Source organism: Leucoraja erinacea, chromosome 31, assembly GCF_028641065.1.
Source record: "Leucoraja erinacea ecotype New England chromosome 31, Leri_hhj_1, whole genome shotgun sequence".
Classification (NCBI taxonomy): domain Eukaryota; kingdom Metazoa; phylum Chordata; class Chondrichthyes; order Rajiformes; family Rajidae; genus Leucoraja; species Leucoraja erinaceus.
In genome coordinates, this window is record NC_073407.1 from 4,149,474 (window position 1) to 4,177,132 (window position 27,659).

Here is a 27,659-nt window from a genome sequence, read left to right on the forward strand (position 1 = left end):
GGTCAGGCAGCATCTCTGGAGAAAAGGAAGAGGTGACTTTTCGGCTCGAGTCCCCTCTTCAGATTGAGGGTCAGGGGAGCGGGAAACAAGAGATATGAGTAGGTGCATAGAACAAAAGAATGAAATGTATGCAACAGAAGAAATTAAAGTAAACAACGATCATCATGGAAAAGTGGAGCCCACAATGGTCCATTGTTGGCTGTGGAGAAGTTGATACAAACAGTGAAACTCAGCAAGAAGACAGTGAAACTAATACGATGACTAAGGTGGGGAAGGGACGGAGAGAGATGGGATGCAAGGCTTATTTGAAGAGAAATTCGCCTGGGCAGTTTACACCCCAGCGGTATGAACATTGACTTCTCTAATATCAGGAAGTCCCTGCTTTCTCCTCTCCCTCAGCTCACTGTGTCCGCCTCTTCCTTTCTTCGCCCCCCCCCCCCGTCCACCCTCACAGTCAGAAAAAGGGTCTCGACCTAAAACGTTGCCTATTTCCTTCACTCCATAGATGCTGCCTCACCCGCTGAGTTTTTTGTCTACCTTCAATATTCATACTGCTAGGTTGTAAGCTGCCCAAGCAAAATATGAGGTGCTGTTCCTCCAATTTGGTAATGGCTCCAGCCTTTTCTTTCACTGGTAAGACGGTGGGGTATTCAGTGAGAAAGGTAAATTGAGTTTAGTTTTAGTTCAGAGATACAACGTGGAAACAGGCCCTTCAGCCCACCGGGCCCGCACTGACCAGCAATGCCCGCACACTAACACTATCCCACACGCACTAGGGTCAGTTTACAATTTTTCAAGCCAATGAACCTGCAAACCTGTGCGTCTTTGGAGTGTGGGAGGAAACCGGAGATGCTGGAGAAAACCCACACAGGTCACGGGAAGAACGTACAAACTCCGTGCAGACAGCCCCCATAGTTTGATTTGAGTATAGGAGCAGGGAGGTTCTACTGCAATTGTACAGGGTCTTGGTGAGACCACACCTGGAGTATTGCGTACAGTTTTGGTCTCCTAATCTGAGAAAAGACATTCTTGCCATAGAGGAAGTACAGAGAAGGTTCACCAGACTGATTCCTGGGATGTCAGGACTTTCATATGAAGAAAGACTGGATAGACTCGGCTTGTACTCGCTAGAATTTAGAAGATTGAGAGAGAAAATTCAAAATTCTTACGGAGTTGGACAGGCTAGATGCAGGAAGATTGTTCCCGATGTTGGGGAAGTCCAGAACAAGGGGTCACAGTTTAAGGATATGGGGAAAATCTTTTAGGACCGAGATGAGAAAAACATTTTTCACACAGAGAGTGGTGAATCTCTGGAATTCTCTGCCACAGACGGTAGTTGAGGCCACAGTTCATTGGCTTTATTTAAGAGGGAGTTAGATGTGGCCTTTGTGGCTAAATTTATCAGGGCAGGTACAGGATACTGAGTTGGATGATCAGCCATGATCATATTGAATGGCAGTGCAGGCCTACTCCTGCACCTATTTTCTATGTTTCTATAGTTAAGGTCAAATCCGTTTCTCTGGCGCTGTAATGCAGCAGCTCTAACGCGGCGCCACTGCGCCACCACCTATATATAGAGATTGTTAACATAGAGACCCTTTCATTAGTAGACTGCTCAGCAATGCCTGTAGAGTATGTGTGTGAAGGTGCTGGTTTAAACCAAAGATAGACACAGAATGCTGGCGTAACTCAGCGGGCCAGGCAGCATCTCTGGAGAGAAGGAATGGGTGACGTCTCTGGTCGAGACCAGCGTCACATTCCTTCTCTCCAGAGATGCTGCCTATCCCGCTGAGTTACTCCAGCATTCTGTGTGTGTAATTGCCTATAGAGTGACTTCAGGTCTGACTCTTTGCTTTTCAGGTGGAGAGGAAGCGGCATATCGGGAACGACATTGTAACCATGGTATTCCAGCAGGGGGAGGACTCGTCGCCAGCCTTCAAACCTTCAATGATCCGTTCACACTTCACACGTATCCTCTTCTCCCGTACATGCCTCACGGTTACTGGCCTTTAGTCTGACGGTCTGTGCTTGGTTTAAGGCTGCCTGCATCCTCTTTTCGCCACCCCCCACTAACCCAGTAGCTCCTGCTAATGGAGGAAACATTACTAGTTTAGTTTAGTTTAACGATGCAGAGCGGAAACAGGCCCTTCGGCCCACCCAACCCGTGCCGACCAGCGATCCCCGCACACTAGCGCCATCCAACACACACTGGGGACCATTTACAATTTCACCAAGATAATTAGCCTACGCCTTTTGAGTGTGGGAGGAAAGCGGAGCTCCCGGGGATAACCCACGCCGGTCACGGGGAGAACGTGCAAACTCCGTACAGACAGCACCCACAGTCGGGATCGAACCGGGGTCTCAGGCGCTGTGTGGCAACAACTCTACCGCTGCCCCACCGTACCGCCCGTCTACGGTCTGCCATTGTTAACCCTGATGCCTTCCACAAAATCTTGCTCCTGGTCTTGCCTAGCTCCAATGCTGGGCTTGGGACCAACATAGCTGGAGATCACTGGGCCAGTTTCACATCACTTGATCTGCTGCCTCAGGTACATCCTTTTATTCTGAGACTGTGCCCTCTGGTCCTAGATTCCCCCACTAGTGGAAGCATCCTCTCCACATTCACTCTATCCAAGCCTTTCACTACTCGGTAAGTTTCAATGAGGTTCCCCTCATCCTTCTAAACTCCAGCGAGTACAGGCCCTGTGCCGCAAAACGCTCATCATATGTTAACCCATTCATTCCTAGGATCATTCTCGTAAACCTTCTCCGCACCTTAGCTTCTTTTACCATCATTACTGGACCTTCAGTAGGTTTTTAATATAATTTGTGTTTTGTATTTTGTTTTGCTATTTGGGGAAGTCACACAGCAATGATTTATTCCTCTATTAGATTCGGAGACCAAGTAAAAATTACACTGCATAATGCATCAGATTTTAAGTTCTTCCTGAATTAACTTCAGCGTTATGTTGCGAAATGTCATTTGATAAAAATATGATTGAAATGTTAAAAACTCATTAACACATAAATATTCCGTGAAACGAATATCTTGAGCTAAGAATTTAGTGTGGCGGTTTTAGTTTTTTTAGAGATATAAGCATAGAAACAGGCCATTCGGCCCACCTAGTCTATACCGACCATCGACCACCCGTTCACACCAGTTCTATGCTATCCCACTCTCTCATCCCCTCCAGACGCACTCGGGGCAATTTACAGAGGACCAATTAACCTGCTAACCACGTCTTTGGAGTGTGGGGGGAAATCCGGAGCACCCAGAGGAAACCCGGATATATGGAGAACATGCAAACTCCACACAGACAGCACCCAAGGTCAGATTGAACCCGGGCGTCTGGCGCTGTGAGGCAGCAGCTTTACCAGCTGAACCAACATGCTGGTATTTTGTCAGTTTTGATTAATATCATCAAAATTAAATGTGTAGGAAGGAACTGCAGATGCTGGTTGACACAGAATATATGCACAAAATAACTCAGCGGGACAGGCAGCATCTCTAGGGAGAAGCATCTCGACCCGAAACGTCACCCATTCCTTCTCTCCCGAGATGCTGCCTGATCCGCTGAGTTACTCCGGCATTTTGTGTCTATCTTCAACAAAATTAAATCAAAACAACCAAGAATAAGTGAGTACAAATATTCCTTTGAGCAATTGTCTACGATTCTTAAGATGGGACGATGGGAGATTGTTAAGATGGGCATCTGCTTAAAAACATGACTGTATTAATATGTAAACTGTGGATATTTCTTTAGCTTCTGTCACAGATATTTTTGCCTTAGTCCGATATAACAAACAAAATGACAGCTACTGGTAAGTCTTTCACGTAGTTTTGATTTGTTTAATGACTATATATTTTTAAATTTTACAAAGAACGTAAGAAGAGGGAGGTGAAAGAGGGAAGGGAGGTTGGTTTGGCTTTACTGCGTGTTGGCACTAACATGGCCCTGTGTTTTGGCCTTGCTTCATACAGCTGGCAGCTGTGGGAAACCCTTGTTTCTCTTCCTTAATGACGAAGGAAATAGTTAGTGTTACATTTTATAAACTGGGGCTAACACGCCAGTGTTTCAGGAGCTGTGTTGATGAACTTGGCCAATCACTGTGTGCTGTGCGATCTCTGTTGACGTTTGCTCATTTTGGTTCAACAGACTTAAGATATTTTCCGAAGAAAGTGTGCCACTGTTTGGACCTCCTCTACCTACTCCGCCCGTGTTTACAGATCACCATGAGTTCAGGGACTTTGTATTAGTCAAATGTAAGTCCGCCATTGCTGTTTATTCTTGGGATAAACTACCCATGCAGTAATTTGGGCCAAAACGCTACCGATTGGGGTGGCACGGTGGCGCAGCGGTAGAGCTGCTGCCTTACAGCACCAGAGACTAGTGTTACCAACTTTCTCACTTCCAAATAAAGGACAAAAGGTCAAAATACGGGACAAATTCCCGACGGCAATTCGTTGACCGACTCGGCCGTGGCTGGGTGAATGATGAGTTGGCCCGGGTGCTGGACTGTACACAAAGCCCAGCCGGCGGGCCAGCTGAGGAGTTTTGGCCCGGGCCGCGCGACGTCACGCGCAAAGTCCGGCGCCCCATCCAACTCGTGAACCGATGATCGGCCGTGAGAAGGAGGGGTGGTGGTGTCGGCAGTAAGCGAAGGTCCGAAGGTCGGACAGCTGGCCGTGCTGCCGACCGATGGGGCCACTGGCGAGGCGCTGCTGCTGCTGCACTCCATGGGCTGCATTACATCGGGACGGGAGACACAGGGCGTCTGACTCGACAGTCCCCTCGACCCGAGTAGTAGCAGTCAAAACCGGGACAAGGGCGGTCCCGCATGGGGCAAACCAATTTAGCCCCAATATACGGGATGTCCCGGGATATAATAATACGGGACAGTTGGCAACCCTACCGGGTGCTCCGGGTTCCTCCCACACTGCAAAGATGTGCAGATCAGGAGGTTAATTGGTAAATTGTCCTCAGTGTGTGCAGGATCGTCCTAGTGTAAGGGGATCTCTGGTCGGCACGGACTCGGTGGGCCGAAGGACCTGTTTCTCTAAAAAATTAAAAATGTTGGTGATGATTTATTGTATACAAAGTGTATCTGAACCTGAGGCAGGTGAAGTGTGGGCTGGGGCCAGGTGTGCCCATACATCGAGGGGGCCTGGCGGGAACAGGTGAGTGGTAAATGGTTATACCTCTGTTGAGCTCCCAGCTCTGGGATAAGACTTTATCAGAAGGTCCCCTTTTACATCCTCCGCTGAGGAGGAGGATGCTCACCGTCGGGGATCGGCGTCGGCGTTCCACCAGCCCGGCGTGAGGGCCTGAACATCGGGCCACCCGGGGCGGCGACTGCGGGTGCTCGGAAGGCCCCGACCACGGATGAACACGGAGGGGAGGCTGGCTGGACTATGGTGCCATCTTCACCTTGCTGTCATTTATGTTATGTTGTGGCGTGGACTTTCTGTGTTTGTGCTTTTTTTTAATTCAATTTCAATTTTATTTTTAATATGTTTTATTATTTATTTATTATTTATTTATTTTTTTTGTGATTTTTTTTATGATACTGCCTGTAAGGGAAATTCATTTCGTTGTCTCAAATTGAGACAATGACAATAAATTTGAATACAATACAATACAATACAGATGTGCCTTGCACAGCGTACTGTCGGGTTACATCATAATTTGCTTTGGGAACAGCCCAACCTTTGATTTAATTTTTAATTTTAATTTTTTTTTTTTTCTACTCTACCAGTATTTGACTTGTTCCTTCACTCCCATGTGAATTGTAAAGTGATTTAATAGGAACCTTTTTCGCACAAAGGGTGGTAGGTGTATGGAACGAGCTGGCGGGTGAGGCAGGTGCTATCGCAACATTTTGACATGGACATGGGTTGGACAGGTTTAGAGGGATATGGGCCAAACACAGGTAGCTGGGACCAGTGTAGATGGGGCTTGCTGTTTGGTGTGGGCGTGTTGGGCCAAAGGGCCTGTTTCCAAGCTGTATGACCCTATGAGTCTATGACAGTGAAGTGGGGTCTCTTAAGGAGACCCTTCCAAGGGCCATGGAAAAACACAGTCACATTTTGCCAAATACTAAAAAGGATCAGGTAAAAGTATGGTAATAGACAATAAGTGCAGGAGTAGGCCATTCGGCCCTTCAAGCCAGCACCGCCATTCAAGGTGATCATGGCTGATCATCCACAATCAGTACCCCGTTCCTGCCTTCTCCCCATATCTCCTGACTCCGCTATCTTCAAGAGCCCTATCTAGCTCTCTCTTGAAAGTATCCAGAGAACCGGCCTCCACTGAGGCAGAGAATTCCACAGACTCACAACTCTCTGTGTGAAAAAGGGTTTCTTCGTCTCCGCTCTAAATGGCTTACCCCTTATTCTTAAACTGTAGTCCCTGGTTCTGGACTCCCCCAACACTGGGAAAAATGTTCCTGCCTCGAGCATGTCCAAACCCTTAATAATCTTATATGTTTCAATAAGATCCCCTCTCATCCTTGCGGCACTTTAGATGTTAATGATGCCAGATTGGCAGACAACAAGTGGATCTTATTCCTACTTTTAATCCTACATACAGGTGATGCACACTTTTTTAGATGGTCGATGCAGACTCGGTGGGCCGAAGAGTCTGTTTTCATGCTGTAGTTCTAAACTAAACTAAACTGCGCAGTAGAATATTCAATTATGCGGAGAAACAGACACTTTTCAGGAGAGTGTGGTATCTGGGACCGCGCGATGAGCTCAAAGCAAGTGTGGGAGCCAAGGCCTCATTGTGTGAAAGACAGCATAGGTTCAGCACTCTCAACCAGTTGCCAAAGCCTTTAGGTCTCCAAATATAGTTTTCCTGTACAGCGTTTTGAAAAGGCTATGGGAATGTGCTAAGTTGACACCATTATGAACGCAGATTGCAGTAGGTGGTCACCTTGCCACCTAAAGAGCCATGCACTGTGAAACTGGCCCTTCGGCCCAACTTACCCACACCGATCAACATGTCCCATCTACACTAGTCCCTCTGCCTAAACCTGTCCTGACCTTGGACCTGTCTAAATGTTTCTTAAACATTGTGAGAGTACTTGTCTCAACTACCGTCTCCTGCAGCTTGTTCAATACACCAACCACTCTTTGTGTAAACATGTTGGCTGTCAGGTTAAATTTTCCGCCCTCACCTTAAACCTATGTGCTCCAGTTCTCGATTCCCCCCCCCCGGGTTAAGGACGGTGCAGTTACCTGATCTATCCCTCTGGTGATTTTGTACACATCTATAAGATCACCCTTCATCCTCCTGCGCTCCAAGGAATAGAGTCCCAGCCTGCTCAACCTCCCCCTGTAACTCAGGCCCTCGAGTACAAGCAACATCCTGGTAAATCTTCTCTGCACCCTTTCCAGTTTGACAACATTTTTCCCACAACTGGGTGACCAAATCTCAACATTCTGATGAAGGGGCTCAACACCTATTCCTTTTCTCCAGAGACGATGCCTGACCCGCTGAGTCACACCAGCGTTGTGTGTCTATTGTGTCCATCGTGGCTTCACCAATGTCACCTGTGGTCACATCATGGAAAGTAAATAAATTAAATAGACCAGTGACACTTCTAACTTCTCTTTTTTTTGTTCACAAGTTCACAAGTTACAGGAGTAGAATTAGGCCATTCGGCCCATCGAATCTACTCTGCCATTCAATCATGGCTGATCGCTGCCTCCTAATCCCATTTCCCTGCCTTCTCCCCATAACCCTTGGCACCCGTTCTAATCAAGAATTGCCTTAAAAATATCCACTGACTTGACCTTCACAGCCCTCTGTGGCAATGAGTTCCACAGATTAACTACCCTCTGACTAAAGAAGTTTCTCCTCGCCTCCTTTCTAAAAGAGCGGCATTTAATTCTGAGGCTATGACCTCTGGTCCTTGTTGTTTGTTGTTCTTTGATCTTTGTTGTGTCATTTTCAGTAATCAACGGAGAAAAGGCAACCCTGGAGACTCCGACATTTTCTCAGAAACGTCAGCGTACGTTGGACATGTTGATATGGTCTCTGTACCAGGACCTCATACCAGACTTGCACAAGGTACAGTGGCCATGTGGCTTCATTGTCTGCATGAGTTTGCATGCTATCAAAGTCGTGAGGTGTTAGCAATTCTGCATTGGAGTCATGAATCATTTTATCTGCCTTTAACTCTGACCATTTGAAAATCCAAAATTCAAACAATATTTACTTCAGTCATAGAGTCAATAGAGTGATAGAGCATGGAAACAGGCCCTTCGGCCCAACTTGCCCATACCGGCCAACATGTCCCAGTTATGCTAGTCCCACCTGCCTGCTTTTGGCCCATATCCCTCTAAACCTGTCCTATCCATGCACCTGTTTAACTGTTTCTTAAATGTTGCGATAGTCCCAGCCTCAACTACCTCCTCCGGCATCTCGTTCCATACAACCACCCTCAGATTCCTATTAAATCTTTTCCCCTTCACCTCAAACCTGTGTTCTCTGGTCTTCGATTCACCTACTCTGTGCATCTACCCGATCTATTCCACTCATGATTTTGTACACCTCTATCAGATCACCCTTACAGGATTTTACGCTGCCTGTACGGAGTTATCAACCTCCAACATGACCCTTTTGATTTGTGCCCCAGAATGGATCATCTTCCTTATGAGATTGAGTGGGTATCTTATAGAAACTTACAAAATTCTTAAGGGGTTGGACAGGCTAGATGCAGGAAGATTGTTCCCGATGTTGGGGAAGTCCAGAACAAGGGGTCACAGCTTAAGGATAAGGGGGAAATCCTTTAAAACCGAGATGAGGAGAACTTTTTTCACACAGAGAGTGGTGAATCTCTGGAACTCTCTGCCACAGAAGGTAGTTGAGGCCAGTTCATTGGCTATATTTAAGAGGGAGTTAGATGTGGCCCTTGTGGCCAATTTATGGAGAGAAGGCAGGTACGGGATACTGAGTTGGATGATCAGCCATGATCATATTGAATGGCGGTGCAGGCTCGAAGGGCCGAATGGCCTACTCCTGCACCTAATTTCTATGTTTCTATGTTTCTATCTTCCTGATGCAGTTTCAATGTAACTACTGTGCAAGGGTCTATGCAAAACTTTAGTCGTTACTTTGTTACTGAGAAATATCTAATGGTGGTTAAAGGCAACAAGTCACTAGAAAGAAAAAGTTGAAGCTAGTTATTTTCCTTTGAGTTCTTCTTCTTAATGGTGCAAGATTGGACCAGATCTAGACCATAGGTTGCTCAAGCTTGTGAATAGGCCGCTTTGTGGGATTTTGGTTCGATCAAATTTGGAGCATTGCATGCAGTGCTTGGAGATTGACACATTCTTGATTAGTACGGGTGTCAAGGGTTATGGGGAGAAGGCAGGAGAATGGGGTTGAGGGAGAGAGATAGATCAGCCATGATTGAATGGTGGAGTAGACTTGATGGGCTGAATGGCCTAATTCTGCTCTTATAACTTATGACCTGTGAATTGATGTTGTTCTAGTCGCCCTATTGCAGGAAGGTTGTGGAGGCTTTGGAAAAGGAAATGTTTGCCAAAAGAATGCCTGGATTATTTACAGTAAGAGATTGGACGGAGTTGGAACACAGGAGGTTGCAGGGAGACCTGATGGAAGTGTTTGAAGGATTAGATAGATCAGCAATAACAAAAAAAATAATGTCGTTGAAGCTTGGATTCAGGTATTTGTTGATGTACAATCAGCGGCAAGGTATCAAAAAATAGAATCATAGAACTGTCGTGGCATAAAGTTCACGTTATAGGAGTAGAGTTAGGCCATTCAGCCCATCGAGTCCACTGTGCCATTCAATCATGGTTGATCATTGCCTCCTCATCCCATTTTCCAATCCTTCTCCCCATAACCCCTGACATCCAGTCTAATCAAGAATTGGCTATCTGGCCCTTAAAAATATCCACTGACTTGGCCTCCACAGTCCTCTGTGGCAATGAGTTCCACAGATTAACTACCCACTGACTAAAGTTCCTCCTCACCTCCTTTGTAAAAGAACGACCTTTAATTCTGAGGCTGTGACCTCTGGTCCTGGACTCTCCCACCAGTGGAAACATCCTCCCCACATCCACTCTATCGATGCCTTTCATTATTCCGTAAGTTTCAATGAGGTTCCCTCTCAACCTTCTAAACTCCAGCGAGTAGAGGCCCAGTGCTGCCAAACGCTCTTCATAGGTTAACCCACTCATTCCTGTGATCATTATTGTAAACCTCCTCTGGACCCTCTCCAGAGCCATCACATCCTTCCCCAGATATGGGGCCCAAATTTTCTCACAATCTGCTCATAAAGAAGACCATCTCTGACCATTGAGCCAGTGACCTTCAGTAGGTTTGGGGTAAGGGATCCCTGACACAGAAATAACGTTGGATTAGCAGCCCTACACTTTTGCTTGACCCCTTTGACATACCACTTTCATATATGAATAGCTCCCATTGCAACCATTGGACAAAATGTAGTCACAATGAACTGCAGATGCAGATTTACTCAAAAGGATACAAAGTGCTGGAGTAACTCAGTGGATCAGGCAGCATCTATGGAGATAGGTGACGTTTTGGGTTGACACCCCTCTTCAGATGTGAAGAAAGGTCCTGACCCAAAATGTCACCTATCCATGTTCTCCAGAGATGCTGCCTAAACCGCTGAGTTATTCCAGCACTTGATATCCAGTGGGCAAAGTCTTTATAAAGCAATCTTCATCATCAGAGTATATATACTAGAGACAATTTAAAATTATATTTAATAAAGAACTGCAGATGCAGGAAAATCGAAGGTAGACAAAAATGCTAGAGAAACTCAACGGGTGAGGCAGCATCTATAGATGCTGCCTCACCCGCTGAGTTTCTCCAGCATTTTTGTCTACCTTAAAATTATATTGAAGTTTTAATATTTTTGCACGCATTGTAATCAAATAAAAATATGAATTTAACCTTACATTTTTGTTAAATAAATTGTGTTCAAAATTAATTGCCTGATTTTGCATGCAACTGGTCTAACAGTTCTGCTGGGCAAAGAAATTTCTATCATCAAAGTGCATTTTGATATTTTTGCATTGTAATGACCCTGTCCCACTTAGGAAAACTGAACGGAAACCTCTGGAGACTTTGCATCCGTGCGGTTCCGTGTGGTTTCCGTGCGGTTCCCGGAGGTTTTTGCCAGTCTCCCTCCCTACCTGCTTCCACCACCTACAACCTCCGGCAACCACCTGCAACCTCCGGGAACCGCACGGAAACCTTGGGTGGAGCGCAAAGTCTCCAGAGGTTTCCGTTCAGGTTTCCTTTTAAAAAAAAATATTTTTATTAGAAGCAAACACATATTATAAACATTTCATGTATATCAGTCGTACATTATTACCGTTCAGGTTTCCGAAGTGGGACAGGGGCATAATCTATTGAAAATATTAATTTTAAACCTTATGTATTTGCTAAATAAATTGTTTTGAAAGTTCATTAGTTGTTTTTTGCATGCGATTATTCAAGTATAATTATCCGCAAGGTTAACGATGTTTCGAGAATGTACTCTGTGCGTGATAGTGTTTCTGCACAAGCGTTGATTAAGATGGACTCACGTCCTGGTTTAGTTATAACGTGTTGATGTGGCGTGTGTATCACAGTGAACCACTGTTCTGTGTCACATTTCTCCTTCAGGAAATGAATGAGATTCAACTAGGCTGGATAACAGTGAGACCATTTCTCTTTCTCTTTCATGCATCATGAGCATTAGCTTTCGCAAGCCGAGGCGGGCCGACTGGAAAGCATTCGCACAGCACCAGAAACAATGCGTGCAGAGCCAATATTGGTCTGGATTCCCCGCACACTGCGTGTCGGGAGGAGCCGCAGATGCCAGTCCAAACCGAAGGCAGACACGAAAAAGATGGGGTAACTCAGCGGGTCAGGCGGCATCTCTGGGGGGAAGATTCCTTCTCTCCAGAGATGCTGTCTGACCCGCCAAGTTACTCCAGCTCTTCGTGTCTGCCTTCCCTGCACATTGCTTTGAAATTGTACAGGGTTTCAAAAAGTTGGCGTAATCACAGAAATATTGAAAATCAGAGACAAGCACCAGATTGCGAAATCTCTTGTCGATGTTACACAGCACACCGACCCTGAAAATTGGTCCAGATCTTAAAGGGTGTTGATTTCTGGTGCCTGAATGCTGATGCTCGGCCTCGAAGGATTAACATTGCCTTGCCCATGTTAATAATATTCATCTAACTGCATCCGACAACTAAGCATGGTTTTTGAAAGTGCCTAACACTAACTCTATTTAAAAATATATATATATATTAATAAGACTAACATCTTACCAAGCAGTGTTGTCTATTGGTTGTTGTCATTTCTGAAATTGGTGGCCGTTACATTAAGATGCAAAAGGTTGAGCTAACAGGCTTTGAAAGGGAAACCTTATAGTTGACGTTAATGGTGTGCAGTAGGGGTGATGTATCTCAATGATGTATCTAGGGGACATGTCTGACCCAAATGGCCAGTGTGTACTTGTCATAGCACCAGTCATCCTTCTCTTCCATGTAGTCCCCTTCCCCATTCTGGTCATTTAGCTGAATTGTAATGAACATTTAAAGTTGGTCCCAAAATGTTGCAACTCCAAATATGTTTAGATTTTCATCTCAGCAAAGTTGTAGCCAAATTGTGTCCGGACCTCGTTTGCCAGCGTTGAATAAGACCACCAAACAAGTTTCCCAAATTTTTAAGGTAGACAAAAATGCTGGAGAAACTCAGCAGGTGAGGCAGCATCTATGGAGCGAAGGAAATAGGCAACGTTTCGGGCCAAAACCCTTCTTCAAACATGTGAGGGTGGGGAATTTTTAATTTAGTTTAGTTTGGAGATACAGCGTGGAAACTGGCCCTTCGGCCCACCGTGCTGTATACGCACCGAACAGCGATCTCCGCACATTAACACTACCCTACACACACTAGGGACAATTTACATTTATACAAAGCCAATTAACCTGCAATCCTGCACGTCTTTGGAGTGTGGGAGGATTCCGAAGATCTCGGTGAAATCCCACGCGGTCACGGGGAGAACGTACCCAAACTCTGTGCAGACAGCACCCGTAGTCGGGATCAAACCCGCATCTCCTGGCCTTCAAGTGCTGTGGGGCAGCAACTCTACCGCTGCGCCACCGTTCCTCCCTTGCAAATTCTGGCAGAGTGTGAGTGAAATTGGAGCATTTGCTTGTGTTTGTGGCCAGAGTTAAGGACTAAATGTGTATATGGCCCAGTTGGATATACATCCTCATTAGCAGCGTGGAACTAGGAATATCACAAAATGCATCATCGGCAGCTTTCCCTTCACCAAATTGATTTCATAAGTTCATGTTCATAAGTGATCGGACCAGAATTAGGCCATTTGACCATGAAGTCCACTCCGCCATTCAATCATGGCTGATCTATCTCTCCCTCTCAACCCCATTCTCCTGCCTTCTCCACATAACCCCTGACACCCGTACTAATCGAGAATCTGTCAATCTCCACCGTAAAAATATCCACTGACTTGGCCTCCACAGCCGTCTGTGGCAATGAATTCCACAGATTCACCACCCACTGACTAAAGAAATTCCTCCTCATCTCCTTTCTATAGTTACATCCTTTTATTCTGAGGCTGTGCCCTCTGGTCCTAGACTCTCCCACTAGTGGAAACATCCTCTCCACATCATTCTCATGACTTGAAAATATGTCAGTGGAAAAATATGGCTGTTTCCTTGCTAATACTGGATTTCAGTTCTGGACCATCCTGATCCCATGACACCCTAGCCAGTACAGTTCCATCACAAGGATGGTAGCAGTTCAGGAAGGCAGCTCACCACAAGCTTCTTCAGTGAGGGATGGTCAACAATGTGCTCACCTTGAATGCACATGGATCGTGTAACAGCAGGGCGGTCACGGTGGTGCAGCGGTAGAGTTGCTGCCTTACAGCGAATGCAGCGCCGGAGACCCGGGTTCCATCCCGGCTACGGGTGCTGTCTGTACGGAGTTTGTACCTTCTCCCCGTGACCTGCGTGGGTTTTCTCTGAGATCTTCTGTTTCCTCCCACACTCAAAGACTCATCAAAGACTTACAGGGTATGTAGGTAAATTGGCTTGGTATAAATGTAATTTGTCCCTAGTGTGTGTAGGGCTGTGTTAATATGCGGGGATCGCTGGTCAATGCGGACTCGGTGAGCGGAAGGGCCTGTTTCCACGCTGTATCTCTACACAAAAATAAACTAAGTACAGCACGGGAACAGGCCCTTCGGCCCACATTGTTCTTGCTGAATCATGATGCCAAGACTGACCCTTATCTGCCTGCACACTATACATATCACTCCATTCCCTGCATATCCATGTGCCTATCCAAAAGTCTCTTAAACGCCACTGTCGTATCTGCCTCCAACACCAAACTTGGCAACGCGTTCCAATCACCCTCTAAGTGACCAACTTGCCCCGCACGTCTCCTTTAAACTTTGCCCCTCTCACCTTAAGGCTATGCCCGCTAGTATTTGATTTTTCCATCCTGGGACAAAGGTTCTGACTGTCTACCCTATCTATGCCTCTCACAAATTAAGAATTAAGATCTGAATTCCAGATACATAACTTGAAAACATAGAGGGTAGCCCTGTGGATCTGATCTGACTGAATTGGCAGAAAGATAGCAGCACATCCAGTAACAAGGTTTTGTAGCAATAAAATGGAGGCACGAGATGCTGAAACCTTGAGCAAAAAAGCCACCCCATCCAATACATCGTCTGTGCATCTCCTTCCGCAGATGCTGCCTGATCCCCTGAATTCCTCCAGCACTTTATTTAGTTTAACTTTAGTTTAGAGATAGTGTGCGGAAGCAGGCCCTTCGGCCCACCAAGTCCGCGCTGCCTAGCGATCCCCGAACATTAACACTATCCTACACACTGGGGACAATTTACAATAATACCAAAGCCAATTAATGTACAAACCTGTACATCTTTGGAGTGGGAATAGGGGAGGGAAACTGCTGTATCTCGTAGAAAAACTAAACTAAGTACAGCACAGGGGAGGAACATGCCGCATTCCGTTCTTGCAGAACATGATGCCAGGGACTGACCCGGGTCTGCCTGGCACTATGAGGCATCAACCATTCCGCTGCGCACGCATGTGCCTATCCAAAAGTCTCAGGAATGAAGAACACTGTCATATCTGCCTCCACACCAAATCCTTGGCAGAAGTGTTCCAATCACCCTGCTAAGTGACCATCAATGCCCCGCACAATTCCTTTTGGTTTTGCCCCTCTCATGGAAACAGGCTATCCAGCCACCGAGTCTGCGCTGACCAACATGCCTGTTCACGCTAGGTTCTGACTGTATCCCAGTTCTTGCATCTGACAAATTAGGGAATGTGGAGGAATTCCAGGCATGTGGGGGAAAACATAGAGGGTAGCCCTGTATCTGAAGCTCCACAATTGGGCAAAAAGATGCAGCACATCCATCGAACCCGGTTTTCTAGCAATAAAATGGAGGCACGAGAGGCTGAAACCTTGAGCAAAAATCCACCCCAGGGTCCCAACCCCAATACATCGTCTGTGCATCTCCTTCCGCAGATCCTGCCTGATCCCCTAAGATTTCTCCATTGGGACTAGATGCAAATTTAACTTGAAGCAATCCATTAGAAAGTGTCGGAAGCAGGGTCCCAACCCACCAAGTCCTATCCCGCCTAGCGATCCCGAACATTAACACTTCCTACACACACTGGGTGTCAATTTACATAATACCAAATATCTATGTACAAACCAATTACGTCTTTGGAGTGTAAATCCAAAACTGGAGATCCCGTATAGACCCACCCGGTCACGGAAGCAGAACATCAGCCCAAACTCCGTACAGACCGGCACAAGTAGTCAATGGTCGAATAAGGGTACTCAAAAAAGCTGTGAGGAGCAACTCTGCCGCTGCGCAAGCATCTATAGCTAAGGAATTAGGCAACAGGAATGAAGAACAGGATCTTCTTCAGACTGATCACCAATCCATTATCAGAAGGGGAGGGGGGGGGGTGCTAAATTAAAAAATCAATAATGCGAACAATTAGATTTTGGTTTGGAGATGCAGCATGGAAACAGGCCTTCCAGCAGGGGAGTCTGCGCTGACTAACAGTTGCCTGTTTCGCTAGGTCTATGTTATCCCCAGTTTTTGCATCTGACAAACTAGGGGATATGGAGGTGCTGTTCCTCCATTCCGGTGCTGCTCAGGCTGTCACAGTGGAGCTCCACAAAGACAAGACCTGAGGTCGGATCGACCCGGGTCTCTGGAGGGGGAGTTGTGGTGCTGAGCTCCCACGGGTGCCACTGTGCAGCCCTGGTTTTGCGGATCTTTCGCTTGCGGGATGTGGACGAAATTCCGAGTGGCCCAACCTCCGCTTGGTCATCATTGATATAGATGCAAATATCTAGAGAAGCAATCCATTAGAAGAGGTGAAGAAGGGATCCCAACCCGAAACCTGGGTTGTCGCACCTTCTCCTTGGATCCTTGAACGCCCGCTGAGTTCCTCCAGTACTTTGGGACAACTCACAAACATCTCTACGGTTTACCACTAGAGGAAAGTGCCCTTTTACAAAATCATTACATCAGAGGGAAAGGATTTTTCTGGCCCCCCTCCTCTTCAACATCTATTTTTCTGCCCCCCCTCCTCTTAATGAATAAGTTTATTGGCCAAGTATACACATACAAGGAATTTGCCTTGGTGCTCCGCTCACAAGTGACAACATGACATACAGTAACAGTTAGGAATGACACATTAAAACATTAAACATTAATAATAAAACATTATTGATTAAACGTGAATTAAATAAAATATCAGAGCAAAAGGAGGCTACAGTTTTTGTCGCGGGGTGACGCCTGTTTGTAGTCGCCCAAAGAGTTGTACCTTTTTCTGGTAGCCGCTGGATTTTCAATATGTCGAAAATTTTCGACCACCTACTGCGACTACGACGGGTGCCAGCTAGTCGCCAAAAATATTGTGCAAGTGGGACAGGCCCTTTACAGCACCAGACCTGGTTATAATCCTGACTACGGAGTTTGTACGTTCTCACCGTGACTGCGTGGGTTTTCTCCAGGTGCTCTGGTTTTCTCTCACACTCCAAAGACGTGCCGGATTGGCTTTGGGTAAATTGGCTTTGGTAAACTGTCGCTGTTGTGCAGGATAGTGCTAATGTACAGGTGATCACCGGTCAACGTGGACTAGGTGGGCTGAAGGGCCGGCTTCCATGATGTATCCCTGAACCAAACTAATCTAAAATCTCTGATTGGATCTATAACTCTACCCACCAATGCTGAGACATTAAAGACATTCAACACAATACAAGCGATCAGAGGAAGGGAACATGTTCCTTCATTGTGGTCCTCATTTCCCACTGGATTTAACTTACGACATGGATTTGGAACATTCATCACCAAATGCTAACGTTGCCTCCAATGCAAGTACAAGACAAGATGGCATGCACGCACTAGAGGCCATCTTGTCTTCTTTTAGATGCAGTTTATTGTCTAGCCAAGAGGCCGCAACAAAAATAAACTCTAGAAGTTACTAACCAGTCAGTGCTATGAGAAGTGTGTGCTGCTGGAGAGGGGCTTTGACTGGAAGTTGCCATAATGTTATATTTGACGGTGTTAAACTCATCTCCACAAACATCATTAGAGGCAGACGGGATGACTCCAACGCCAAGACACCTCCATGTGCTTCCACACTCAGGAGCAGCGCTGTGCTGCCCTGTTCTCTGCAGCCGTTTATATCGGGATGCATCACAGCACGGTTTGGGAACAGCTCCATCCAAGACCACGAGAAATTGCAGTGAATTGTGGACGCAGCCCAGACCATCACGCAATCCAACCTCCCTTCCATTGACTCCATTTACACCTCACGCTGCCTCGGCAAGGCCAGCAGCATAATCAAGGACCAGTCGCACCCTGGCCTCTCCCTCTTCTCCCCTCTCCCATCAGGCAAAAGGTACAGAAGTGTGAAAACGCACACCTCCAGATTCAGGGACAGTTTTCTTCCCAGCTGTTATCAGGCAACTGAACCATCCTACCACAACCAGAGAGCAGCCCTGAACTACTATGTACCTCATCGGCAACCCTCGGACTTTCTTTGATCGACTTTACTGGCTTTACCATGCACTAGACATTAGTCCCTTATTCATCAGTGCACTGTGGATGGCTCGATGTAATCATGTATTATCTTTCCACTGGCTGGGTAGCACGCAGCAAAAGCTTTTCACTGTACCTCGGTACACAATAAACTGAACTGAACTGAACTGTGTGATACAGGGAGCATCAGCTGTGATTAATAATTCCGCTTGAAGTAGGGGTAAATATTTGGGGTTGCAGCCTGCAGAGTTAAAGCAGAGGCCCTGCAAGAGGATAGCCGCCAATGTCCACATCCTGTAGGTTGCTAGGTTGGTCTTCATTGTGTCTCTTCATTGAGTTTCAGTGACTGAGCCAGAACGGTGACGGGTTCTCAATCTCTCTCTCTTATCGTGTGTCTAGAACATGCTGAACAGGCGCTCCTTCAGTGACGTGCTGCCAGAGTCGCCCAAGTCAGCGCGCAAGAAAGAGGAGGCTCGGCAGGCGGAATTTGTTCGAGTCGGACAAGTAAGTTCTCTCTCACCAGCAGAGGCTTCCATTGGGAACCTGCAACCACCGTGCCAAACTGCTATTTCTTTAATCGGTTAACTTGAGAGAGTTAGATCTAGCTCTTAGGGCTAAAGGAATCAAGGGGTATGGTGAGACAGCCGGGACGGGGTATTGATTTTAGATGATCACCCATAATTGTATTGAGTGGCGGTGCTGGCATGAAGGGCCGAATAGCCTACTCCAGCGCCTATTTTTCTATGTTTCTATGTAACTCACAGGGCGGCACGGTGGCGCAGCAGTAGAGTTGCTGCCTCACAGCGCTTTCAGCGGCAGTGACCCGGGTTCGATCCTGACCACGGGTGCTGCCTGTACAGAGTTTGTACGTTCTCCCCGTGACTGCGTGGGTTTTCTCCGAGACCTCCAGTTTTCTCCCGCACTCCAAAGACGTCCAGGTTTGTAGGTTAATTGGCTTTGGTCTAAATGTAAATTGCCCCTTGTGTGTGCAGGGTAGTGTTAGTGTGTGGGGATGGCTGGTCGGTGCAGACTCGGTGGGCCATAGGGCCTGTTTCCACGCTGTATCTCTAAACCAAACTAAACTAAGCCTGCTGGCCCTGTGGGTGAGGTGTACACTCCAACAGTGCAATGCCACCCAGCTTGCGCTAGAAAGACGGGGATTTTAATGAGTCTCCAAATGGCAGCAGTGAACAAGGTACAGAGAGCCTACCTGACAAGGCCCAGTCTGTGCATCATCCTTATCCTTCCCTAAAGGTCAGTGTTACCGTAGAACAAACAGCGGCTGCCCAATATTGAGTCAATCACCGCATGCATCTAAAATGCTCTGAACATCAACCATATAAAACGGAATGTTGCTTGCAGACACTGTTTGAATCTTTGGACTTTAGACTTTTAGACTTTAGAGATACAGCACAGAAACTCTGACCAGCAATCGCCCAGCACTGTCCTACACATGAGGGACAATTTACACATTTATAGAAGCCAATTAACCTACAGTGAACCTGAGGGGCAACTTATTCACACAGAGGGTGGTGGGTATGTTGAATGAGCTGCCAGAGGAGGTCATTGAAGCATGAAGTACTATAACAGCATTGAAAAGACACAGACAGATGCATGGATGGGGAAGGTTTGGAGAGATATAGGCCAAATGCAGGCAAATGGGAGCAGCTTAGATGGAGCATCTTGGTTGGTATGGACAGGATTAGGTTGACGTTTCTGTGCTGTGCGAGGACTGAGTCAAACATGGCTCCCATTGAAATGTTTACAAAGATAGAACATCGAACAGTCCAGCACAGGAACAGGCCCTTCAGCCCATAATGTCTGTGCCAAACATAATGTCAAACCCAACTCTTGTCTGCCTGAAGATGATCTATGTGCATCCATTCCCTGACTATCCAAAAGTCCCTTCAACGCCACTATCGTATGCCCCCACCACTATCTTCAGCCTTGTGTCCCAGGCACTCACCAGCCTCAGGATAAAAACCTTGCACTGCACATCCCCTTTAGACTTTGCGCCTATTACCCTTGAACCGATGCCTATTTGGTATCTGCATCTTGAGCAAAAGGTTCTGACTGTCTCTGCTATCTATGCCTTTCATCAATTTGTACACTTCTATCAGGACTCACCGCAACTTCCAGCGTTACGGAGAAAACAGCCCACACCTGTGCAACCTCTCCCTGCAGCCAATGCCCCCGAATCCAGGCAGCGTTCTGGTAAACCTCCTCCACACACTCTCCAAAGCTTCATGTTCTTCCAGTGATGGGGCCACCAGAACCGCACGCATTACTCCAAACATGACCCGAACAAAGCCCCATTAAGCTGCATTATGACTTCCTGACTTGTTTCTCAATGCCCCTTGCAATGAAGGCAATCATATCATATGCCTTGGTTGACACAAAATGCTGGAGTAACTCAGCGGGTGAGGCAGCATCTCTGGAGAGAAGCAATGAGTGATGTTTTTCGGGTTGAGACCCTTCTTCAGACTCTTATGCCTTCTTTCTTTCGATGGTTGTGACTTGAACTTGCCTAAGAACCTGCTATTTCCTTGCATTGGCTACCAGGGCCAAATAAACTTGTTGGGTGCCTGAAATGTCTATGATTTTGGATCTAATAAAAGCTTGCAAGTAGGAATCGAATGAAGTTTAATTGCCTTCTCTTGCCATAGAGCCGATTTGCCAAATGAGCTGGATTCCCCCCTTTATTAGTGTGAGAGAGAAAGTAGGGTTTGCAAGAACAGGTAGGTGATAGCTGAGGAATACTACTTTAGACTTTGTACTTTTGAAATACAGGGTAGAATCAGGCACTTTGCCCACTGAGTCCGCGCCGACCAGCGATCACGTACAAACTCCGTACAGTCCCTGTGACTGCGTGAGTTTCCTCCAGGTGCTCCGGTTTCCTCCCACACGTCAAAGACGTGCAGGTTTGTAGGTTATGTGTAGGAAGGAACTGCAGACGCTGGTTTATACTGAAGATAGACGCAAAAAGCTGGAGTAACTCAGCGGGACAGGCAGTACCTCTGGCGAGAAGGAAATGGGTGATGTTTTGGGTCTGAAGAAGGGGCTTGACCCGAAACTTCATGGGAAACTTTTCTCCAGGGATGCTGCCCATCCCGCTGAGTTACTCCAGCATTTATGTGTCTATTTTCAGGTTAGTAGGTTAATTGGCTTTGGTAAAATTGTGAATTTCCCCATCGTGTGGGATAGTGTTAATGTGCGGGGTGATCACTGGTCAGAGTGGGCTTGATGGGCCGAAGGGTCTGATTCCACGCTGTACCTCAAAAGTCTAAAGTACAAACTCCGTACAGACAGCACCCGTAGTCAGGATGGAATCAGGTGGTCTGGTGCTGTAAGGCAGCATCTACAAAATGGATGGCACTGGATACTTGAAATGGAGGAAGTTTGGTCAGGATGGAATGATCAGTGGTTCAATGGTACCTTCATTGTCACATGTACCGAGGTGCAGTGAAATTCAATTGTGTATGCAGTTCAATACAAGTAACACTATACATAAGCACTTAGATACATCTTAGATACGCACCTCAGATTCAGTACAAGTGTATAGTGTATTAGTACACAGATACTGAGTAGCCAGAGTTGGTGCCACTTTCAAGTCCCTGTTGTTATGGATGTAGAGTTATAGTGTGGAAAGTGGCCAGAGGATACACCAGACGTCACCCTCTGTTCTACCACCCAACCTGACTCCAATGGTCCATGCATCTCCAGGTGGCATGGTGACGCTGTGGTAAACTTGCTGCTCTACTGCGCTTGCAGTGCCACAAGACCCGGGTTCGATCCTGACTACGGGTGCTGTCTGTACGGAGTTTGTACGTTCTCCCCATGACCACACGCGTCTTTTCCGAGATCGTCGGTTTCCTCCCACACTCCAAAGACGTACAGGTATGTAGGTTAATTGGCTTGGTGTATGTGGAAATTGTCCCTAGTGGGTGTAGGACAGTGTTAATGTGCAGGAATCGCTGGTCAGCGCGGACATGGTGGACGCTATATCTCTAAACTAAACAAAATGAAATTAAATCTTGGAGGAGTTGGATTTAGGCCCATGGGTGAACTGATCATATGTGATCAACGTTTTGTAAATAAATGTGCTCATTTCCAAGATCCATTTACCACGGCAGAAATGCACAAAGACTGGATTTTGTTTGTGATTTGAATTCCCACTTGAGCTTTAACTGAGTTCACTTCTATTAAAGGTAGAAGCCAAGCCTACTATGTCTAACGTTAGTATAGTTTAGTTTAGTTTAGAGATAGAACTTTAAACAGACCCTTCGGCCCACTGAAACCGTGCCAACTAGTGATCCCCGCACACTAACACTATCCTACACACACTAGGGACAACTTACAATTTTACCGAGACAATTAACCTACAAACCTGTTCGTCTTTGGAGTGTCGGATAAGACCGGAGATCCCGGGAAAATTCACGCAGGTCAAGTCAAGAGAGTTTATTGTCATGTGTCCCAGATAGGGCAATGACATTCTTGCTTGCTGCAGCACAACAGAATATTGTAAACATAAATACAGAACAGTTCAGTTCAATATACAGGGAGAACGTGCAAACTCCGTGCAGACAGGATCGAACACAGGTCACCGCTGCGCCACCGTGCTGCTGGTGTTAATAATATAATATTATAAATAATATAATAATAATGTAATGTATTATAATAATTTAGAATCTATTAATCTATAATACATTCTCTATCTGTGTGAGTGTATTTGAATTATTTACCTAACTTTGAGTTAGTGGTTCAGCTGGTAGAGCTGCTGCCTCACAGCACCAGAGACCCATATAACCATATAACAATTACAGCACGGAAACAGGCCATCTCGACCCTTCTAGTCCGTGCCGAACACATATTCTCCCCAGTCCCATATACCTGCGCTCAGACCATAACCTTCCATTCCCTTCCCGTCCATATAACTATCCAATTTATTTTTAAATGATAAAAACGAACCTGCCTCCACCACCTTCACTGGAAGCTCATTCCACACAGCGACCACTCTCTGAGTAAAGATGTTCCCCCTCATGTTACCCCTAAACTTCAGTCCCTTAATTCTCAAGTCATGTCCCCTTGTTTGAATCTTCCCTACTCTCAGTGGGAAAAGCTTTTCCACGTCAACTCTGTCCATCCCTCTCATCATTTGAAAGACCTCTATCAAGTCCCCCCTTAACCTTCTGCGCTCCAAAGAATAAAGCCCTAACTTGTTCAACCTTTCTCTATAACTCGGGTTCAATCCAGGTGCTGTCTGCACGGAGTTTGCACGTTCTCCCTGTGGCTGTGTGGGTTTCGTCCAGCTGAAGAATTAAGAAATGATCTTTACTTGAAATGAGGCTGTTGAAAGTGTTCTCCATCAGTTTGTGGTGGGGCTGGCTTGGGCTCAGCCTCACTGCCTGAGGGGCTGGCACCAGCCCAGACCTCACTGACCCCTGTTGGGCTCCTGTGGAGCTGGCAGTGCAGTGGCACGGCGAGTGGAGCAGTTTGCACATTCTCCCCGTGACCTGCGTGGGCTTTCTTCACGACCTTCGGTTTTCCTCACAGACTCTAAAGACTTAAGGGCCTGTCCCACTTAGGTGACTTTTTAGGCGAGTGCAGGAGACTCTGCGCTCGCCACATGGTCACCACATGTTCGCTGGTGGTCTCTCGTGAGTCTCCTTCATGGTCGCGAGGAGTTCCGCTTCTAGACTCAGTATGGTCGCCGCAAACTTTTCAACGTGTTGAAACATTTTCTGCGACCAAAAATTGGCCACCATGGAGAAAATCGATAATGCTGTAGTGGTAGGTGCAGTTGTAATGGGGTCGCCATGTAGTTATGGGTAGTCGATCTAGTAGTAGGTAGTTTTAGTTAATCGCCTTTGCTGATCAGGCATTTTCATTGTCTCATTGGGGGAAACAAATGTAAGCACGAGTTTTCAGAAACAAGGAAAACCGACCGGTAATGTTAAATGCCCGCCAAACTTCACAGCTGTGTATCTCTGGCTTATTAAAAGTTGTCTGGCCTTTTAAAAGTTTCTCCAAAAGTTTCTCCACCCCTTCTCCCCCCCTCCTGCCCCTCTCCCCCCCCCCCTCCCCTTCTTTTAAAGGACTTTAAAGCACTGTGCTAGCCGTCTTAACCTTGCCGTTCATCGCAGTGTGTGTTTGTATCACCTTGGCTTGGCACTGTGTGAATTTCCGACAGTGCTCACCCCCCCATTTGCCCTGGCCCCCGCCTTTGTGGTGTGTGTGTGTGTGTGTGTGTGTGTGTGGTGTGTGTGTGTGTGTGTGTGTGTGTGTGTGTGTGTGTGTGTGTGTGTGTGTGTGTGTGTGTGTGTGTGTGTTGTGTGTGTGTGTGTGTGTGTGTGTGTGTGTGTGTGTGTGTGTGTGTGTGTGTGTGTGTGGTGTGTGTGTGTTCCACTCTGACAGTCGCCAGCAGTCCACTGAAAAATCGCCTAAGTCAGACAGGGCCTATGCAGGTTTGTAGGTTAATTGGCATGGGATAAAAATGTAAAAACTGTCCCTAGTGTGTGTAGGATAGTGTTATGATTGTCTGTTCAGAGTTTGTACGTTCTCTCCGTGACCGTGTGGGTTTCTCCGGGTGCTTCCGTTTTCTTCCACATCAAAACGTGTAGGTTTGTTGGTTAATTGGCTTTGGTAATATTGTAAATTGTCCCTTGTGTTGGTGTTCAGGGCGATCGCTGATCGGTACGGACAAGGTGGGCCAAAGGGCCTGCTCCCATGGTAAAGCCCTGTAATACAACACAGGGACTGGCCCTTCAGTCCACTGGTGTCTCTGCTGCTAATCAAGCATCAATTTTGCCAACCCTGTATCTCTAAACTAAACTACACTTAACTTAACTAAACTACACTTAACTAAACTGCACTTAACTAAAACTACACTAACTAACTAAACACCACTACACTAACCCTAACCCTACTTAACTAAACTAACACTAACCCTAACCCTAAACCCTACCCTAACCCTAACCCTAACCCTAACCCTACACCTAACCCTAACCCTAACCCTAACCCTAACCCTAACCCTAACCCTACCCTAAAACCCTAACCTAACCTAACCCTAACCCTAACCCTAAACCCTTAACTAAACTACCCTAACCCTAACTAAACTAAACTAAACTACACCTAACCCTAAACTAAACCCTAACACTAACTAAACTACCCTACCCTAACCCTAAACTGCACCCTAAACCCTAACCCTAAACTGCAACCCTAAACTAACCACCTAACTAAACCTAACCCTAACTACCCTAAAACCCTAACCCTAAACCTAACCCTAACCCTAACCCTAACCCTAACCCTAACCCTAACCCTAACCCTAACCCTAACCCTAACCCTAACCCTAACCCTAACCCTAACCCTAACCCTAACCCTAACCCTAACCCTAACCCTAACCCTACCCTTAACCCTAACCCTAACCCTAACCCTAACCCTAACCCTAACCCTAACCCTAACCCTAACCCTAACCCTAACCCTAACCCTAACCCTAAACCCTAACCCTACACCTAACCCTACCCTAACCCTAACCCTAACCCCTAACCCTAACCCTAACCCTAACCCTAACCCTAACCCTAACCACCCTAACCCTAACCCTAACCCTAACCCTAACCCTAACCCTAACCTAAAACTAACCCTAACCCTAACCCCTAACCCTAACCCTAACCCTAACCCTAACCCTAACCCTAACCCTAACCCTAACCCTAACCCTAACCCTAACCCTACACCTAACTACGGTAACAATATGCGCTGCAGCAGGGGCAACACTTTGAGACCTGGATCGTATTCTGCTGCATTTACACCTTGGACATTCTTTTCTTTAAGGCCCTGAAGCTGAAAACGATTGTCAGAGGGGATGCCCCCACCAGCCTGGTGACCACAGGCTTGTGCAGGAAGGAGGTGAGTGAGATATCCACACCGCTTACCCCTTTGCAAATGTTTACGTGGATGATGCCTCAGAAGAGCCAGCGCCTCAGCGAAGCCCACGGACTTGCCTCGGCATGACTGGGTCGCAGATTCATGTAGCACGGGGGAACAGCAGGCCCTTCGGCCCAACTCGTCTGTGCTAGCCAACATCCTCGTAAATCCTAGTTCGACACGAAATGCTGGAGCAACTCAGCGAGTCAGGCAGCATCTCTGGAGAGAAGGAATAGGTGACGTTTCTGGTTGAGACCTTCAGATCCTCGTAAATCTTCTCTGCGCTTCCAGTGACCTTGGAATGGGGCAACGGTGATGGGGAGATGGGAGGGAGTCCGGGGCCAGGCTGAAAGCTGCCTGCACTGTACCCCCTGACTCTAAGTTCCCCTCTGTGCTGTGCTCCAGTGGCAGTGGAGGTGACAGAGGCACAAGTGACAAACTATATTTTCTGGAATGCTTTATCCGTAAAAGAACTGGAGATATTGCCACCGAGTCATACAGCATGGAAACTTCGGCCTAAATTGCCCACACCGACCAACATGTCCCATCTACACTCGTCCCACCTGGCCCGTATACCTCTAAACCTGTCCTATCCATGTACCTGCCTAAATGGTTCCGAAACGTCGCGATATTCCCTGCTTCAACTACCTCCTACAGCAGCTCATTCCATACACCCACCGCTCCTTGTGTAAAAAAAGTCACCCCCTCAGGTTCCTATTAAATCTCTCCCCCTTCACCTTAAACCTGTGCCCTCTGCCTCTCGATTCACCCATTCTGGGCAAAAGACTGCGCGTCTACCCGATCTATTCCTCTCATGATTTTATGTACCTTTATAAGATCACCCCTCATCCTCCTGCGCTCCAAGGAATAGAGTTTAAGAAGGAACTGCAGATGCTGGAAAATCAAAGGTAGACAAAAGTGCTAGAGAAACTCAGCGGGTGCAGCAGCATCTATGGAGCGAAGGAAATAGGCAACGTTTCGGGCAGAAACGTTGCCTATTTCCTTTGCTCCATAGATGCTGCTGCACCCGCTGAGTTTCTCCAGCACTTTTGTCTGCCTCCAAGGAATAGAATCCGAGCATGTTCAACCACTCCCTTGAGACCTACCATTCAGGCTTTGTGGAAGTGTTATTCATTAGTAATGTAAGAACGTTTGTCTCCAAGGTGTTACATTGTGTGGTTGTGCTGTTTGAGCTACTACAGAGTGGAGCTGTTGAAAGATTAATGCCGACAATGCTTTAATGCACACTTCATCCCGTCAAATTAATTGATTTGTGAGTCTCGGTTGCTGGACTCCGGAGTATTTCTATCACTGCAGACTGCTAATTTGTCTTGATATTGTCTGGAATCTGACCCGGTGCCATATTTCATCACCTTTGTGGCTTCAGGTCTTGTGGAGCAGAGGCTCTGAGCCCAGCCCAGCCCAGCACTCACCACCAAAGATCCTATAGCGGAGCAAGATAGGCCACTCCAACTAAATGCAATGGGCTGACGTGTAGTACGCAACGGAGCGTAACGTGGGCATTTTTTTCATCCATTTACGTAACCCGACCCGACCGGACTCGCAGTTTAATCAACGTTGAGGGGGAACAGTTTGTGTCAATAAATTATAACTCT

At 46.7% G+C, this 27,659-nt stretch overlaps 1 protein-coding gene across 2 annotated transcripts in view; it reads left to right on the top strand.

Annotated features, from left to right (window-relative positions):
- Positions 1-1,834: 1,834 nt before the first annotated feature.
- LOC129711834 (GTPase-activating Rap/Ran-GAP domain-like protein 3) overlaps positions 1,835-27,659 on the top strand; it is an 82,638-nt gene continuing 56,813 nt past the window's right edge. Inside the window, exons 1-7 of one of the 2 annotated variants that reach the window (XM_055659789.1) lie at positions 1,846-1,969; positions 3,777-3,822; positions 4,158-4,264; positions 7,960-8,075; positions 11,670-11,702; positions 18,523-18,627; positions 25,951-26,025. In XM_055659789.1, coding sequence (XP_055515764.1) covers positions 8,028-8,075; positions 11,670-11,702; positions 18,523-18,627; positions 25,951-26,025 — 261 coding nt within the window. In that variant the 5' untranslated portion in view covers positions 1,846-1,969; positions 3,777-3,822; positions 4,158-4,264; positions 7,960-8,027. Of the gene's footprint in view, positions 1,970-3,776; positions 3,823-4,157; positions 4,265-7,959; positions 8,076-11,669; positions 11,703-18,522; positions 18,628-25,950; positions 26,026-27,659 lie in introns of both variants that reach the window. The other variant, XM_055659788.1, reaches the window with a different exon arrangement.